Source organism: Mirounga leonina, unplaced genomic scaffold (genome assembly GCF_011800145.1).
Source record: "Mirounga leonina isolate KUSES-001 unplaced genomic scaffold, KU_Mleo_1.0 Mir_165, whole genome shotgun sequence".
Lineage (NCBI taxonomy): Eukaryota > Metazoa > Chordata > Mammalia > Carnivora > Phocidae > Mirounga > Mirounga leonina.
This window is the reverse complement of record NW_023270415.1, coordinates 5,480,831-5,496,435: the sequence shown is the minus strand read 5'-3', so window position 1 is coordinate 5,496,435 and position 15,605 is coordinate 5,480,831. Positions and strand designations below refer to the sequence as shown.

The 15,605-nt window shown below is 36.0% G+C and overlaps 1 protein-coding gene across 1 annotated transcript in view; it reads left to right on the top strand.

Moving 5' to 3' along the window:
- The first annotated feature begins 1,290 nt into the window (after positions 1-1,290).
- ST18 (ST18 C2H2C-type zinc finger transcription factor) overlaps positions 1,291-15,605 on the top strand; it is a 111,328-nt gene continuing 97,013 nt past the window's right edge. Inside the window, exons 1-3 of the mRNA XM_035011141.1 lie at positions 1,291-1,599; positions 7,781-7,835; positions 9,910-9,940. Coding sequence (XP_034867032.1) covers positions 7,781-7,835; positions 9,910-9,940 — 86 coding nt within the window. The 5' untranslated portion in view covers positions 1,291-1,599. The remainder of the gene's footprint in view (positions 1,600-7,780; positions 7,836-9,909; positions 9,941-15,605) is intronic.

Below are 15,605 nucleotides of genomic sequence, written 5' to 3'. Positions count from 1 at the left end.
GAAGCTGCCAGCGTTAGGAAGCTACTTTTCCCCTGAGAACCAACTAACCACTGAAGAAAGTTGAAAATGAGCCCTTTGAGAAACGCTATTAAAAGTAGTAAAAAATTGCAATTGTGCAGATGATGTGCTGCTGTGTGCTTATTCGGATGCTAATGAGTTTGACATTAGGGAACTCAGAGGGTTTACAGCTACTCCCTTATGTGATTCAGTTCTTTATTGGCAATCTTTGAGAAAATAAATGGAAAATGTATTGCTAATAAATACATAACACGATAGGGTATTAGACAAAAAGCCATTACTTTCAGGATTTAGAAAGAGCTTTGCTCACCAGTGTGACTGTTTTCCAGGATCTTTTGTTTTAGGTTAGAGTGTGACAAACAAAAGGGTATAGGCAGGTGGAAAGCTTCGGGACTCTTTCTGAACTGAGAAGAGTGAAGTAGAATCAGCCAAACGCCATTTGTACAGAAAGCCTTTTTTTTTTTTTTTTTTTTTTTCCAGTTGCAGTCAAACACAAACTAAGAATTCCCAAGCTACCATGCCACTTTTCAATTCTGACATCATGTTCAATAATCTGCTCTATCACTTGAGAGAGTTTTATACCTATTTTTCCCCAGGAACTACAGTTGCTGACTTGAGTTGAAGAAGCATCTGCTTAATGTCTGGTCAAAGCTTACAAGCAATACAGAAATCTATGGTTAAAAAGCCAAGCACTTCAATCTACTGCAAAGGGTAAAATACAGGAAGATAGAAATCTTCTACACGGAAGGTTGGTGGCTTGTGTTTTAAAATGCCAGAACTTCCAGATATACACACTTTAGATGTGCATTGATATATGTGATATTTGTATAAATAGTCCCTCTCTAGGATGCTGAGTGAAATTATGCTGAATTTCAAAGTTTTCTCTGAGAGCCAAATGGCCTGAAGACAGATTCTCTTCCCATCCCTGGGACAAAATAGATGTGAAGCAGCTCTTCACATCTATGTGTTATGTCTGAATGCAAAGTAAAACAAGGGTAAATCATTTCTATGGAAAGCAGGTTAAAATATTGGCAAAAATCATTAGTAGCATTTTATGACAGTCTCATTAAAGAGAGCTCTAAACAACAAAAGGATGAATTTTGAATCTGTCTTTTGTGATTTCTTGAGTAGAGCACTTTCCAAATCTTGTCTGAACTTCTTTTGGTGGTTAAAAGTAAAAATACTAGTGATAATCGTAAAAATACTAGTAATAGATAATACTATCCAATTTATCTACCAAATTGAGATGTAATATATATAGGTCAGTAGTTAAGACAAGAATGAATGTGGCTACCTTTAAAAACGTAGAAGTCTTTTTCCGATTGATATTGTAGTATAAAATCTTTCGTTCTGTCTATGGTAGAGCCCAACCAGATTATAGGTAGAAGTGTCAATGCATTATTGTTCACGTCAGTGTGTACTACTGATCTTCTGTTTAATTTGGCATGCCTTCCTTCTTTTATTTTTGATTTAACAGAATGAATTTAAGGACTTCTCACTGAAGTGGACAAAGACATTTAGTCACTTTGACAGAGCAGGGCAAACCAAGTTGGCAGACAAGTTACCTGGAGAAAAAGAGAGGTAAGGCAACATTTTGTATTAAAAAGTAGAATCTATTGAAATAAAATGTATCCAATCAAAGCATTTATATAAATGCTCTCCTTTATAACAGCATTTTATGGATTTGCTCTGAAAGAGATTTATTGTTAGTGCTGAATTTGGAATTGGGATTTTTGTCAGAGCATGGTCACTTTAATATTTAAAAATATTAAGCAGGTGGAGTCCTTTTGCATATTGATTGGTTTATGTTATTTGCTCATACATGTTTACCCTTAAAGAAAAGTTCAGCATTAAAATTGTCTTAAAAATCTATTTAAATTCATTTGTGTTAGAAATTAGTTTACTGAAGGATTAAGAATAAACAAGTGAGATAGTTTAAAAGCATGTTTTTAAAAGCACTATAGATGACTTCTGAAGTTAATTCCTACAAACACTGGAAAGTAAGGAATTGAGTTGTCCTTGGGAAAAACCTATTAAAAATAATTTATCCCTCTATGAAGGAGCTTGTCTTCTAACAATTACATATTTGTACACATGTACCTCAATATATCAGCAAGAAAAAAAAAATTAAGGCCCTTTTAAGTTATTACTTACTGAGTTATCCTTAAACAGGGCATATTTAAAAAATACACAAAAATTCTCTTAAAACGTAAAGCTGGCGATTGCCCCCTTATGTCACAAAGCTGTGACTCAGAGGCCGTAGTACAGCGACTAATAGAAATCTTTGGCACACGTTGGCTACCTAAGGGAATAATAGAACTATTTGCTGGAGTCGTTTGGCAAAAGGACACAAACATATGGCTTTGGTTTATATTCAGCTTTGCCAGTTGTGCGAAGTTACAGGATGAAGTCGACAATAGCAGTGACAACTCAGAAATGAGAAATGAGACTCAAAATAGAACAACTTCCTTATAAAGCTACCCAAGCTTGTCTCAGGTCTAAGAGTTCTTTTACTGGAGTGCATTTCCAAGTGACTCTGGAAATCCCTCTGAAAATCACCTCCTTATCTAAGGGGAATGGGCATGTAGTTGGCTCTCAGAAAGAAGAGTTTCCCAGAGAACTGCACTTTTTTTTTTAATCTGATGGTGGACTGAGTCTACTTCTTCCTTAGTTGTGGTATTTGTCAGAGTGAGAAAGATTAGGGCAGACGAGAGAGGTATCCTAAATCTAAAGGGGACACATCATTCAATTCTCTAGCTTTCCGTACAGAATCAAAGATAGTATAATTAGAGACATATAGGTAAGAACAAGGAGTTGGAATCAGAGATAAGGATAAAGGATTCAGAAAATTTTCATTTTATCTAGAATAAAGGATTCAGAGAAGGTTGAGAAAATTAATGTGACATCTTGAATGATGTAAACAACAGTTTTTATTAGTTTACATTTTTTTAAAAATCCATTTTTTGATGTACTCTTTCTGAGAAATTAAGAAACATATGAAAAGAAAACCAGAAAAGTAAAAAGAGGGTCAGAACAGAGAAAACAAATACTTGAACATTCCATCTCAATATTCTCTCAACAAGTAAACTATTCTTTTAGTATCACAACTCATGTTCCCCATCCTTTCCCTGTATAATAGGGAGACAGCTTTTGCTGCCATTTTGGGCAGATCCAAACCTGTATTTAAAAGAAAATGATGCCAGAAATCAGCAAAAGAAAGGGCACTCAGTGTAAGATTCTTTGTTCTTCAATCTGGCCAAATTTCATTCTAAGATACTGGCATCCTCCAGTTGTTTCATTTTCTGGGTTTAGCCTTTCCAACTTCCTGAGTTTCTCTCTGTGATTTTTTTTTAAAAAATTGATTTTTGTAAAGGAAGCATCCACTGAGGATAAAAGGCTCCTCATGGAGAGGACCCCAGGACCTCTTCTCGGCAGCCATAGAGCTTCCTCTCTCCATTGCCACATATGCCCTGGACTTGAAATGACATCTAACAAGAGTCATGTGGCACAATCTACAAAAATGCATTGCCAGTACAAAGCTCTGAGGAGGGAAACACAATGAAATCTTGTTATAAGTGGAAATTATTGCAAGTTGAGTGTATGTGAAGGACTTCTCAAATTAAAGGTAGCTACCATCACGAGATTATGTGTAAGTAGACAGTATTAAGATTAATTCCATCAGGATTTTGAGAAGGTGTGCTTGAAACGCTATGATCACTATGGCTTTTTATATGAATAATAAGAAATTCAAGACTACTTATATATATTTCTATCTATCTATCTATCTATCTATCTATCTATCTATCTATCTATCTATCTACCTATCTAGAACATCAGTGTCTACAGTTCTGTTGAGAGGAAAACTAAAACTTCAACATCACCAAGAGATATTTTTTATCCAGTTTTTAAGAAATGATTAAATATTTACTTGGAGATTTTTTATTTTTTTACCATTAGGTTAAAATAGGATTTTGAGTGACAAATAAAATCAAAGGGAACTTTGTGTGACTGAAAGCAAAACTGAGTTTATAAATTCTGTGTCCTGCTCCTTGAGGCTCTCCTTCCCACAAACCAGAGATTTCAGGACTCTCTCTTCAGCCCAGAAGAAGGCTCCAGATCTGTGCACTGGGGTGATGTGGACAGGAGATCTGCTGATTGCCCCTGATGTGAGTGCCAGTAAGAAAAGATGGTCAAGTAAAAGTAACTAGGAATTTATGATGTGCACCTGTATACAGGTTTGTGAGTATATAAGGATGTTAAGTAAGGGGTTTCCAAATTCAACTAAGTAGTTAAATTTTATTTTATGGTCATTTTTCTTCTTCATTGCCTATCTACTTATTACTTGCTGATTCTTGCATATCCTTCCTGCAAGTTTCACTTCTTTGCCTTCTTTATCTCATAAGTTTCTTTCCCTCTTGCCATTTCTCCTCGTATTAACTCCTCTTCCCAGAGAACTGGGGAATGAAGTCTTGTAAAAATTTTTTCATGGCTTTATTATGAATACCAGGTAAGAGCCACTTTTTCCTCCTTTTCACATATTTATACATAAAATTTTCATACTTGTAGGTTAGATGAATTTTCTTAAAGTAGTTTCAGATCAGGAAAAACAAATGGCAAAGCCTGCCTTCAATATTTTATCTCTTTCGAGGAGTAGATTATCAGAGCCAGGAGGAACCCATTACAGGGATCTCAGAAAATATCTCGATGTGTTCCCATTCATAAACAATGAAATGAGGTAGACAAAGGTTCTAAGAAACCTCAAAAAGGACAGCTTTTTTAGAAAATCACATCTCTGTTTTGAGAAAGAAAATGATTCATTAAGTTTTGCCAAATTCATTGGAGACTTGTCAATAGCATTTGGGACTTCAGCAGTAAAAATGATCAAGTCTCCTCTTCCAACAGGAAAAAAAAAAAAAAATGTTCCCAGTGAGAAGTGTAGCTTCCCAGATTGTAGCACGTGTTAATTAGGTCAGTCTCCTGAATCATGCCATAGCTGTGGGCCTTCTCTATAGGTCTGGAAGAAGTTGAAAGGATGGGAATTCCACCCCCACCCCCACCCTGGCACACTCACCCCAGGTATCAACACATGCACTGAGATAGAAATCTCCACATTTAATGCACCATTCCCAGAACAAGGTACTCACTGAATATGAAGTTTGATTTTATAAAAATTAAGTCTGCTTATTGGGAGTTTATTAAAGTCCACGAGAATAGTCCATATAAAAAATGCTTAGAAATTTCTACGCCCATATATAAGGTTTTAGAAAACAAAGACTTACCTTCAGATTGAGATCTGTCAGGAGAGAAAGCCATCTCATGAATGTTAAAAACTTCCACCCCTAAAAAGAAAGCACATTGCTTTAGGTTTCTGAACTTCTTATTCCTCAGTGAGCTATCAGACATGAGTAGACACTGAACTTAGTAACTTTTATTGTTCTTTGGTTGTGAAACAGAGAAAGAAGGTGAAATCGATGGATTATATATTATGGCCTCGATCCATTCCATTCATACAACTTGGCACACAAGTTAAATTTGAAAACTTTGCTTTATGAATGATTTACCAGTCTTTAAAATGTTTACATGGGATATATATGCTACACCATCAAGAGGACAATAGTGCCACAAAATACAATTATGAGGCTAGCATTCCAAGCATAATCAAGCAGAGGTTCATGAATATTTATGCATTCCTTCCAATGACTTTAATGGGGAGGCGGCTGCATGGGGTGGTTGCAGACATGTCAGGTCCAAAGGGATAGCTGAATTGCAAAATGGAATTAGTCTTAAAGCTGTTATAAGGAAGGTTCCATATAAGTATGTTTCTGAAACTTTTATATGTGCCTGCTGGCACTCTTTGCAACCTGTGTTTCAGTTTTGGTAAAGAAACTCATGGAGTTCAATCTTCACTTGCCTTTAGGGAGAGATTTTTCCGAGTGGTTGGGGAGACCTCACAGCACCTGTGTGGCAGGAAAATGTCAGAGTTGTATTGAGTTGCTACTCACCCGTAGAATTAGCCTCCTCAGAAATAGTTGGTGGTTTTCATCATTTTAACCCTCCTGCTACTGATCTCTCTTAACTGAGTTACTCATTTAGCCCATGGAGGGGAGTTTGCGTGAGTTGAGCCACTTTATATGCAACAGAGATACTCACGGAAGAGGAGGATTTCACAACGCAGTGCTCACCATCCTGAGTAAACCAAGCCATTTTAATCCTAGGCAGTATCACATCTGTCATAAATTCATGTGGTTTTAAAAGAAGGAAAATCTACAGGAAAAAAAATATCACCTCTGTTTTATTATTGTTTTCTCTTATTATGTGGTTTTAAAATATTCATAACGATGGACCATTTTATTTAGACTAAAGCAACTTCACTTAGCAAAAACAGTGAACACTTTTTGTTTGCTAATTTAAAAAACAGTTCAACGATTGGTGTGGTGTTTATTATGAAATGATGACAAAAGAGTACCGGTGGTTTTAATAGTTTTAGCTTACAAGAGCTGTCGTTAATTTTGTCTGTAGTGTTGCAGGTGAAAAAATGCACAATGGATAAATAGTCTATATTGGTTTAACTGAACATAATATATAGTGTGTTCTGGAGTTGTTTGTCTCAATAGACTATAGTAATCAAAAGTAATGAACCTATTATGTGCAGGACCTTGGAGAGCGTCGAATGGCAGTAAAAGTGTGGCACATAAAAGGTTTATTAAAGGAAATTAAAGTCCATCATTGCCACACCTGCTCCCCTATTATAAGTCTATGGCAGGTCAGTGCCTTCAATCACAACTCAGCCTGAGAGAGCAGAGATGCGCCTCCCATTACCATCGCAGTCATACCACATCCACGCTAGTGTCAGGATGTAAGGATAGGCACCACGGACAGTGCCTTCTGGCTGCTTCTCAATTTCAAGCAAAATAACTTCTCTCCATTTAAGAACTCCTTCTGATAATGTGCAAAGGTGAATTAAACTAGAGATTATTGGGAAGATTCTAGTGAAACCAATGGGAGTAGTCATGTCTGACTATCTTCAGAGGGACAAAAACAGCAGGCTTTTAAAGTCTTTCCATCCTTTCGATAGTTCATTTGATTACATTTAAAATATTTAGTATTGATGTTTTAGGGAGTTTGATGTTGACATGTGCAGCACTCAAATTTCACTTTCCTTACAGATTTGCACAATTATAACCAATATTTATTCTGGAATTCTGGGAGTAAATATATATCATTTAATGATCAACGTTTCCAGTGGTATTTTGAAAAGGGAGCATTTCAGGAATTTGCCTTCATGTTGCTTTTTTGCACAGGGGATTATTTTTCCTGAATTAGAAAGAGGTGCATATCAGACAGGGTCTAGAAATGCAAAGGAATCAGGTTTTAGTAAATTAGTCTGAAACCTTTTGGTTTGGCATTTGAGGTTTTGTCTCCTTTACAACCACTGTTAAGCAGACAATCCTTTTCTTTTTTCTTTTTTTTCCCCCTATTTTTGTAATGCCAGAAGTGTTTGAATCACTAGCAAACACTTATGGACAAGGACATCTGCCCTCTTGTCACTGTTCCCTCTGGTTTCAGCATCTATAAAAGTATTTCCAAAACTCATGTACTGCAAGGGCAGTCACAGCTATATACCTGCCAAGGCAGGGTGCTATTCAAGAGCATGGAAGGCTACTCTATTTTTCATTATGACCTTTAGAACTTGCAAGGACATGTTTTCGTATTTTGGTCAATGTCAAAGGAATGACTTCAGGACTTTGTATTCATGTTACAGATGGATGCAGAAGCTGAAGATAAAACGCTGCGTACCCGCTCTAAAGGAACCAAGGGTGAGTTAGCAAGCAGGTTCCATGACACCGTGCCCATCACACCATAAAGTATGGGAGTTCCAATGCTCAGTCCCTAACATGTAGTCCGAATGATTACAACTTCCTCAGGGCTTCTTTTTTTAAATCAAGCTAGGACATTCGATCATGGCATTAAAAGGCAAAATATTATGAACCAGGAGCTAAAGGACTCAGAAAAGTCCCAATGTGTGTGATGCTAATTTTTACAAAATGCAATCATGAGTAGATTTAAAACATCATGCAAAACAACATAAGGGTCAGAAGGGAAGAATGCTTCACGAAGACCTCCAAATTATTGAAGTGACCTTTAATGGCCAAGGGAAAAAACAGAATTGTTAGTTTACTGCCAAAGCAGATTTTGATTTTTATGTTATCTGGTTTAGTGGCTCCCAATCTAAACTTAGTTCAAGTAAAATGATGATGTTTGTTTTTTGCCTGTCCCTGCTGGGAATTTCCGGCAGCTCCGCAAAGTAATGTTTGAAAGGTTTAACTTGCCGGTTATCCTTCTCTTTTTGTAACCAACAGATGGTAATGTAATATTGAAATATAAACAGGCTCTTGATGATCTAAACATCTGGAAAACAGAATTGACTGGCAATAATACCCCTTAAGGAAAATAACTTTTATTATAATTAGCTATATTTTTGTGACCCTTAATTCTAAATGGACAACTGTAGTTTCACCATAGCCTCTGAAAACGCTCTGGATAGCCGTTCCCCACCCGACTCTTCTCCCGGTCAGCCTTGCTAAGGAAGGGTTTTTGAGATTTACCATTGAAAGTGGCTAATCAGATGAAATGCTTTCCTTAGCTATGTTTATCTTTGTGGTCAAGGTAAATAATGGCTGTTTGAGTAAAGTCCAGAATCCCAAAATTCTTAATAAATTCCAAGATGATTTTTTTTCAGTTAAAATGTAACCATGGTTATTATTAGTTATGATAAACAAAATGCAGAATAACGCTGTACAAGATGCAGGAACTTTCTCTACCCAAACAGAAGTTTTACACCATGTTAGTGCCCAGTTTTACTTCAAGTTACATTTAAAGTAATTACATCATATATCCTAATATTTGGAATGCAATAGTTCTAAACATTAAATTTTTATGCAACAAACTTCTCAATAGAATACAAGTTGAAGAAAAAAATGATTTGAATTGTTATTTAGGATAAGCTCACATCTGCTATAAATACCAGCATTCTAGGGACTGTATTTAGATTATACGAATCCCTTGTTTTGACTTCTAAAAGCACACTATTCTAGCATACTTTTAAAATGTGGGTCTTTTAATTTGCAATTCTTTTTGTACTTTGAATTCTTTGGCACGTAATATACACCCTTAAATAGAGCCAAAATGTTCTTCTAGAAATGAAACAACTGTTTCTCATGCGGCATGAGTAATCTTTCAAACCACCTGTTGTCTTTCTCAATATGCTGCTTATCCTTGTGTAGGCAGGTATTTATAAACATGAACTTCTTTAATTCCCATCACTTGTCAGAAAAAAGATCAAAACTCTTTTTTCTACAAGATTCTTATTTTTAAAACGATGTTGATACTAACATCGCTGAAGCATATCTTTCTCTTTCTATACATATAAAACTTATGGAACATAATCTTGGGACACATTCACTTAGTAAAACTTTCCCAGTTTTGTATAAATACTTGTTTAATGTCAATAAAAGTGTCAGTTAGGATTCTTTTGAAAAATTTCATATAAACAATAAAATTGATTTAAAATATAATTCAAGTCCTCCATGTTCTTGTATGTTTTCAATGAATGTTTAAAGATGGGTATTTGGAAAATCCAATCCATGAATGCAAGGTCCCAGGGTCACCTAAGGCACTAAACCCAGAATCATCTGTTCTGGGCCATATTCATCTATCCACTGGTATCCACTTCAAAGAACCAGAACCAGAAATGATCCATTCACCCAGTGGGAAGTTAAGTGGGGTCTGGATTAACCATTTATTGGTCATTATCTCTAGGTGGATGAAAAGTTTCAGTCAAACAGTTTTCAAAATTACAAACTGATTTTTCTCCTTTCTTTTCGTCAACAGTGCCAATAGATTCTCTAATTCAGGAGCTCAGGTAAGATTTGTCCCACGTTACTTTTTCTAGTATCGATTTGGCTTTAATTATTAGAATGTTTTTGTACATTTCAAACCTGAGAATCCCTGTGGTAGTAGGAGGAATAGGCCAACAGGCTTATTAGTCTATACCCCAAAGGAGAAGAGAAAGGGAAATTTGATTCAATTGATTCAAAACAATTAGGGCTCCCATTTTGATAACAAAACACAGCAACATTTTGCTGTAATGTAGTTTCCCACTTTCCTCCGTGGAGTGTTTCCCGTTTCTGTGCTCACACCTCGCCTGTGGTTGGTTTGTGCACTGGTTATGAGTGAAGAACTGAACTGTCATCTGTGACCCTGATCAACAAATGACCCAAGTTCCAAGTTCTCCAGTTTTTGTTATAAATGATTAGATAATTCTATTATATAAATTTTTAAATGTAGTCATTGGAAGACAGTAGGTTTGTGGGTGTGTCCATGCATTTCCAGCTTAGAGACTATGAATGCACCTAAGACAATGTTATGGAAATTCCATCATAAGAGGTTTAGCAGAATAAACTCCAATTAGTTGTGGAGTTTGTTTTGTTTTGTATTTTGCAGAGTCTCTGTCAAGGTGTAATTTATTTTTTTTTTTAAAGTACATTCAAAATAGAAACACATGCTGACATACATATTTTGTACCGGTGGTATTTTTTAGAGAAATTGTGTCAGGAGCAAGATGAGTCCTTTGTCCCTTTTCCCTTGTTTGCTATTGCAGTCCCAGAAAGTCTCAAACCTACCATCTAATCCACCTTTCTGAAAACAACAATGGTCTATATGTGTTTCTTGGGGAAATGTTTGAAAACAGGAGGATGTAGAACAGCATTTGGTACACCTTGAAATTTACACTGTATCCATGAACAGTTTACGTGGTTATTTTTCCAGGCAACTGTGTTCTGTGATTTCCTGAAGCAAAGGCTCTCTTAGTTACTTCCATGTTTCAGAGGATTCGTTCTGTCACAATTTTGGTTCACTTATTTAGTGGAACACCTATTTATCAGAATGGAGTACAAGCTTTCACGCTGATACTCTTCTCTGCGGAAATTTGTTAGTAGGCAATCCCTGATCCTGCCTACATTTCCAATTTCGTGATTGAGAAGTTTACATTTTACATTTTAAATTACTTGAGCAGAAAGGAGAATGCACCCACACATCAGGGCAGGATTAAATGAATGAAGTGTCTGACTTACTTAATTTCTTGTTTTTAAATCTGCTCTCATTTAAAATTCCTATCTGCTTGGAGACTTTATGTTCCCTATAGAATGAGCAAAAGAAGTTTAAAATGATCAAGGGCTTAAAGTGCATGAGATGTTTCCCTATTAGGCAATGGTTTCCTAGTGGTCCGAGCAGAAACAGGGCACCCAGGAACTCATGGTCTTCGCCCCCTGTAGAAATGACTGTGTCTCCAGTCAGTCTTTTTAGGGAATCAAACCATTCTTGGGAGGGAAGAGGGCCTTTTGAGTGATATGTCTTAAAAAATAACTTGAAAAGAAAAGAATTTTGAAAGAATGAGTGAATGTGTATTTTGGCTTAAGGAGAAATCTACAATTCATAGAGGAAAAGGGAGGAATTAGCAGAGAGAAGCAACTTTGTAGGGAAAAAATGTTTAATATAAACTTTCTGGAGAAATAGAGATTACTATTTAAGCACACTGTTAGCTTTAGTAATTACAATAAAACTAATATATATTGAGGTCTTGTTGTGTACCACACTCTTGAGCATTCTTTTCACATTATTATCTCATTTAATCCTCACAATAAACTTATAAGTTAAGAACTATGGTTTTCCAATTTTCAGATGAAGAAAGTGAAAATAACTAGCCCAAGATTACACAGCTAGTAACTAGTCCAGACTTCTGACTCAGGCCAGGTTCTCGACCACCAGGCTATGCTTTCTCTCATACACAATTAATACTAACCATCTAGAATATAAATCAAAAAGAAATGGTTTATTCATATTGTCAGCAGCTGGATTTTTGAAATTCTATATTTTAAACTTTATGGCCTGTTTTTCAACAGCTTAGGTTTCTGAAATTGAAACAAAGAAGATATTTTGATTAAAAGTAAAAAATATTTCCTATTTTCCAAATTATTTTTTTCAGATATTCAATTTTACCTAATTTGTCATTAGCCCAACTCAGAAAGCTGGTGATAATTGCTGGGAAAATTCATAAGCGAAACCAATTCACCTATTTTTCTTTAATAAGAACCAATTATTTAATTTTATAATTACTTATTTTCAACAAAATGTTCATCCTTAGGCCGAATAGGTTCCAAATGATTTCTTACGTGATTTAAGTTGACTCAGGTATAGACCTGAACTATCATTCTATGTAAATCTTGGGAAAACATTCCAATTTATACAGAAGGTTATATTTTTAGTGTCTTTGACATTTTTGTATGACTTTATCCATTTGCTACAATTGCTCCTCCAATTTATTCTGCAGATTTGTTATGCTCCGGAATCTAGAATTTTTGTGCACCTGAATTCTGAGTATCTTAGGATATGTGGCACATTTTCCCCAGTGTAAAAGTTATGGCCATTTTCTAGGGAATGTTGGCAACTTTATTTAGTTCTTCTTTTTAGATGCATTGGACATGTTATTGCTTCTAGAGCTACTACTTACAAAAATACTAATACAAATGAAGCTAATTTAAATATACTGTATATTGTTCATGACACTAATAAAAATTGATAGTGACATTCTCATCTTCTTATTATACTCTATGTCAGCTACTATCATCACCATTAAAAAAGCAATTTATAACCACAGGCCCACCTTTAATCACATTCCTTATTAGCATTTCCAGTCTTTCCTCCAACACAATTCAGGTTACAGGTGGTGTTGAGAAGGTGCTCTCATGTCCTTCTAAATCATGACCATTGTGTTATCTCTGCTTTTCTTTTATTACTATTATCCTTAATCTGATCTGAATGCTATTGCATCTACTAATATTGGTAATTGTCTCATGCATTGGCAAAGTGTTTTACACCAATCCAGCCCTTTCCTCTAATTAGGAAAATATATTCTAGCCTCTGAAATGGCTTTCCTATGTGACTACTTAGAGACACAAATGAATTCAAGACTCTTAAGTGTATTAGAGTCAAATCCCACTGTCCTTTTGTGGTCTTATTGCTGCTTACCAATTTGTTGGCAAGTTTTGTAATGAAAATTACAATTTAGGTGTCTCTTTTCACTTTATTTTATTTTGTATAATTTGTTTCTTTATTTAAAAACCATGTCATTTGGCATTTTCTTGTAAGTTTTAAAATGTTAAGTATTTTATAAAGTCTGTAATCAATAGGCTATAGATTTAATCATAACATTTAATCAGCATGTGAAAAACTTGTGACTTACAGATTTAGATAGCTTTCTCTTTTTTCTTCTATCTTATTTCATTCACAAGAGTTTTTATATCAATTAAACATTTTACTTAATACTTAATAGCTTTCTTCCCAATTTTGGGGTGGGGGAATAGAGTTTCTTTTTTTTTTTTTTTTTAAGATTTTATTTATTTATTTGAGACAGAGAGAATGAGAGACAGAGAGCATGAGAGGGAGGAGGGTCAGAGGGAGAAGCAGACTCCCTGCCAAGCAGGGAGTCCGATGTGGGACTCGATCCCGGGACTCCAGGATCATGACCTGAGACGAAGGCAGCCGCTTAACCAACTGAGCCACCCAGGCGCCCTAGAGTTTCTTTTAATAAGTACGATTTCATTGCAACTACTTGTTGCACAGAGATTTCTGGAGATGACAACTGAAGGAAATAAAATAGATATAAGTGGATTTCTAAAATTAAGAGTTCCATAAGTCCATCATCCACATTAAAGGAAATAAGTAGCTGTAATCACAAGGTTGGATAAAAAAATCACAAGGTTAATTGCTATGATTTCCAAATGCAGAGCTCAGTTCATGTTTTAGATTTTTTATAACATATCTACTACATTCATTTTAGCAATATGTCTTTCTAAATATTGTTGCCAAACCTATAAATTGGAATCCAAAAACCTGACACCTTAAAGAAAACTCATTTTATGATAGGCCACTTTGGGGGCAAGTGAGATTGATAACCGAAGCAGCGGATGATAAAGATTGGATGTAGAAGAGAAATGTCCATCTGGGGGTGCCTGAGGCATTATTGTTTATTTGCCCACTCTCCGCCTTCCTCATCCTCACCTCTGGGTAATGGGTAGGCTGTTGTTGGACATGTGACGTTGAGGCATAAGATGAGTTAATCACTCCAGAGAGATAATTTTGTTTACTCTACTATACTTATAGGGACAGAGAGTGTCTTAAAATAGATTAGGGAGACTTCCAATAAGAATGAAATTTAGGGCGCCTGGGTGGCTCAGTCATTAAGCGTCTGCCTTCGGCTCAGGTCATGATCCCAGGGTCCTGGGATCGAGTCCCATATCGGGCTCCTTGCTCCGCGGGAGGCCTGCTTCTCCCTCTCCCACTCCCCCTGCTTGTGTTCCCTCTCGGGCTGTGTCTCTCTCTGTCAAATAAATAAATAAATTCTTTAAAAAAAAAAAAAGAATGAAATTTAAAAAAGAGTTTGTTATGTAACAAGAAAATCTCATTAACCATAATTCTATCATATATTTATGTACTTACATAGCCTTTAATAACATTTGGCACTAAACCTGCCATTGAGTGGGCTTTCAATAGGTGCCTGTAGAGTGATTGGTTGAAAGAACACACAGTGTCTAATTGGATCCATACAAGCTGCCTGGGAGGTAGTCAGGACAAATGACATTAGCCACATTTAACTCATGAGCTGGGGAAGTTAAGTGATTTTTACAAGGTGTCTGAGTAATTAGTGACTGAACTAGAAGTAGAACTTAGGTCCTATGTGTGGTCCAGGGCACATCCCATATTTCCCAGTACCCAATGCAGCCTCTGTATTATTTTCCACTACTGCAAGCCCTCATATTCCAAGCCCACCCCCTCCTGTTTTTGTTTGTTTGTTTGTTTGTTTTTACTGTTTAGAGCAGTTTTAGGTTCACAGAATAACTGAGCAGACGCTGGAAGGTGTAGGAACTCCCCATAGACCCTGTGCCCTGACGCACACAGCCTCCCCCAGTATCTACCCTTCCCCCCACCAGAGCGGTACTTTCGTGACAACTGATGAACCTCCATTAACACACCAGCATTCCAATTCATTATCCGCTTTTGGGGTAAATATTTATTTGAACTTTATCAATAAATTAATAAATCAAGTTGACATATATCTGCCAACTAACCCCAGCACCTTTTCTTTATTCACCACAGTACCAATTATAAAGAGGCCATTGTCCTTTCTTTCTAGATCTTTCCATGAATTGCATGTGATTTTATGTCTCTATTAAAGTATTAGGAGATGATACAGATATGTGTCTTCTCTATTTGTTTTTCCTTTCAAAATGCTACCTCCCAGGTGATGATCTACCTGTACTTGTACTTCAAAGACTGCTTTCACAGTGTGGGAAGTGTGTGTCACTTAACACCCACCTGAGGCTGATGACAGGCACTTAGAAATGGGCCAACAATGGGGTCCTGTCCCTTCAGAGCACATTGAACTTAGAGACTAAATGGCTGTGTATTTTCCAGTTTACACACACCATATATATATATATATATATATATATATATATATATATATATAT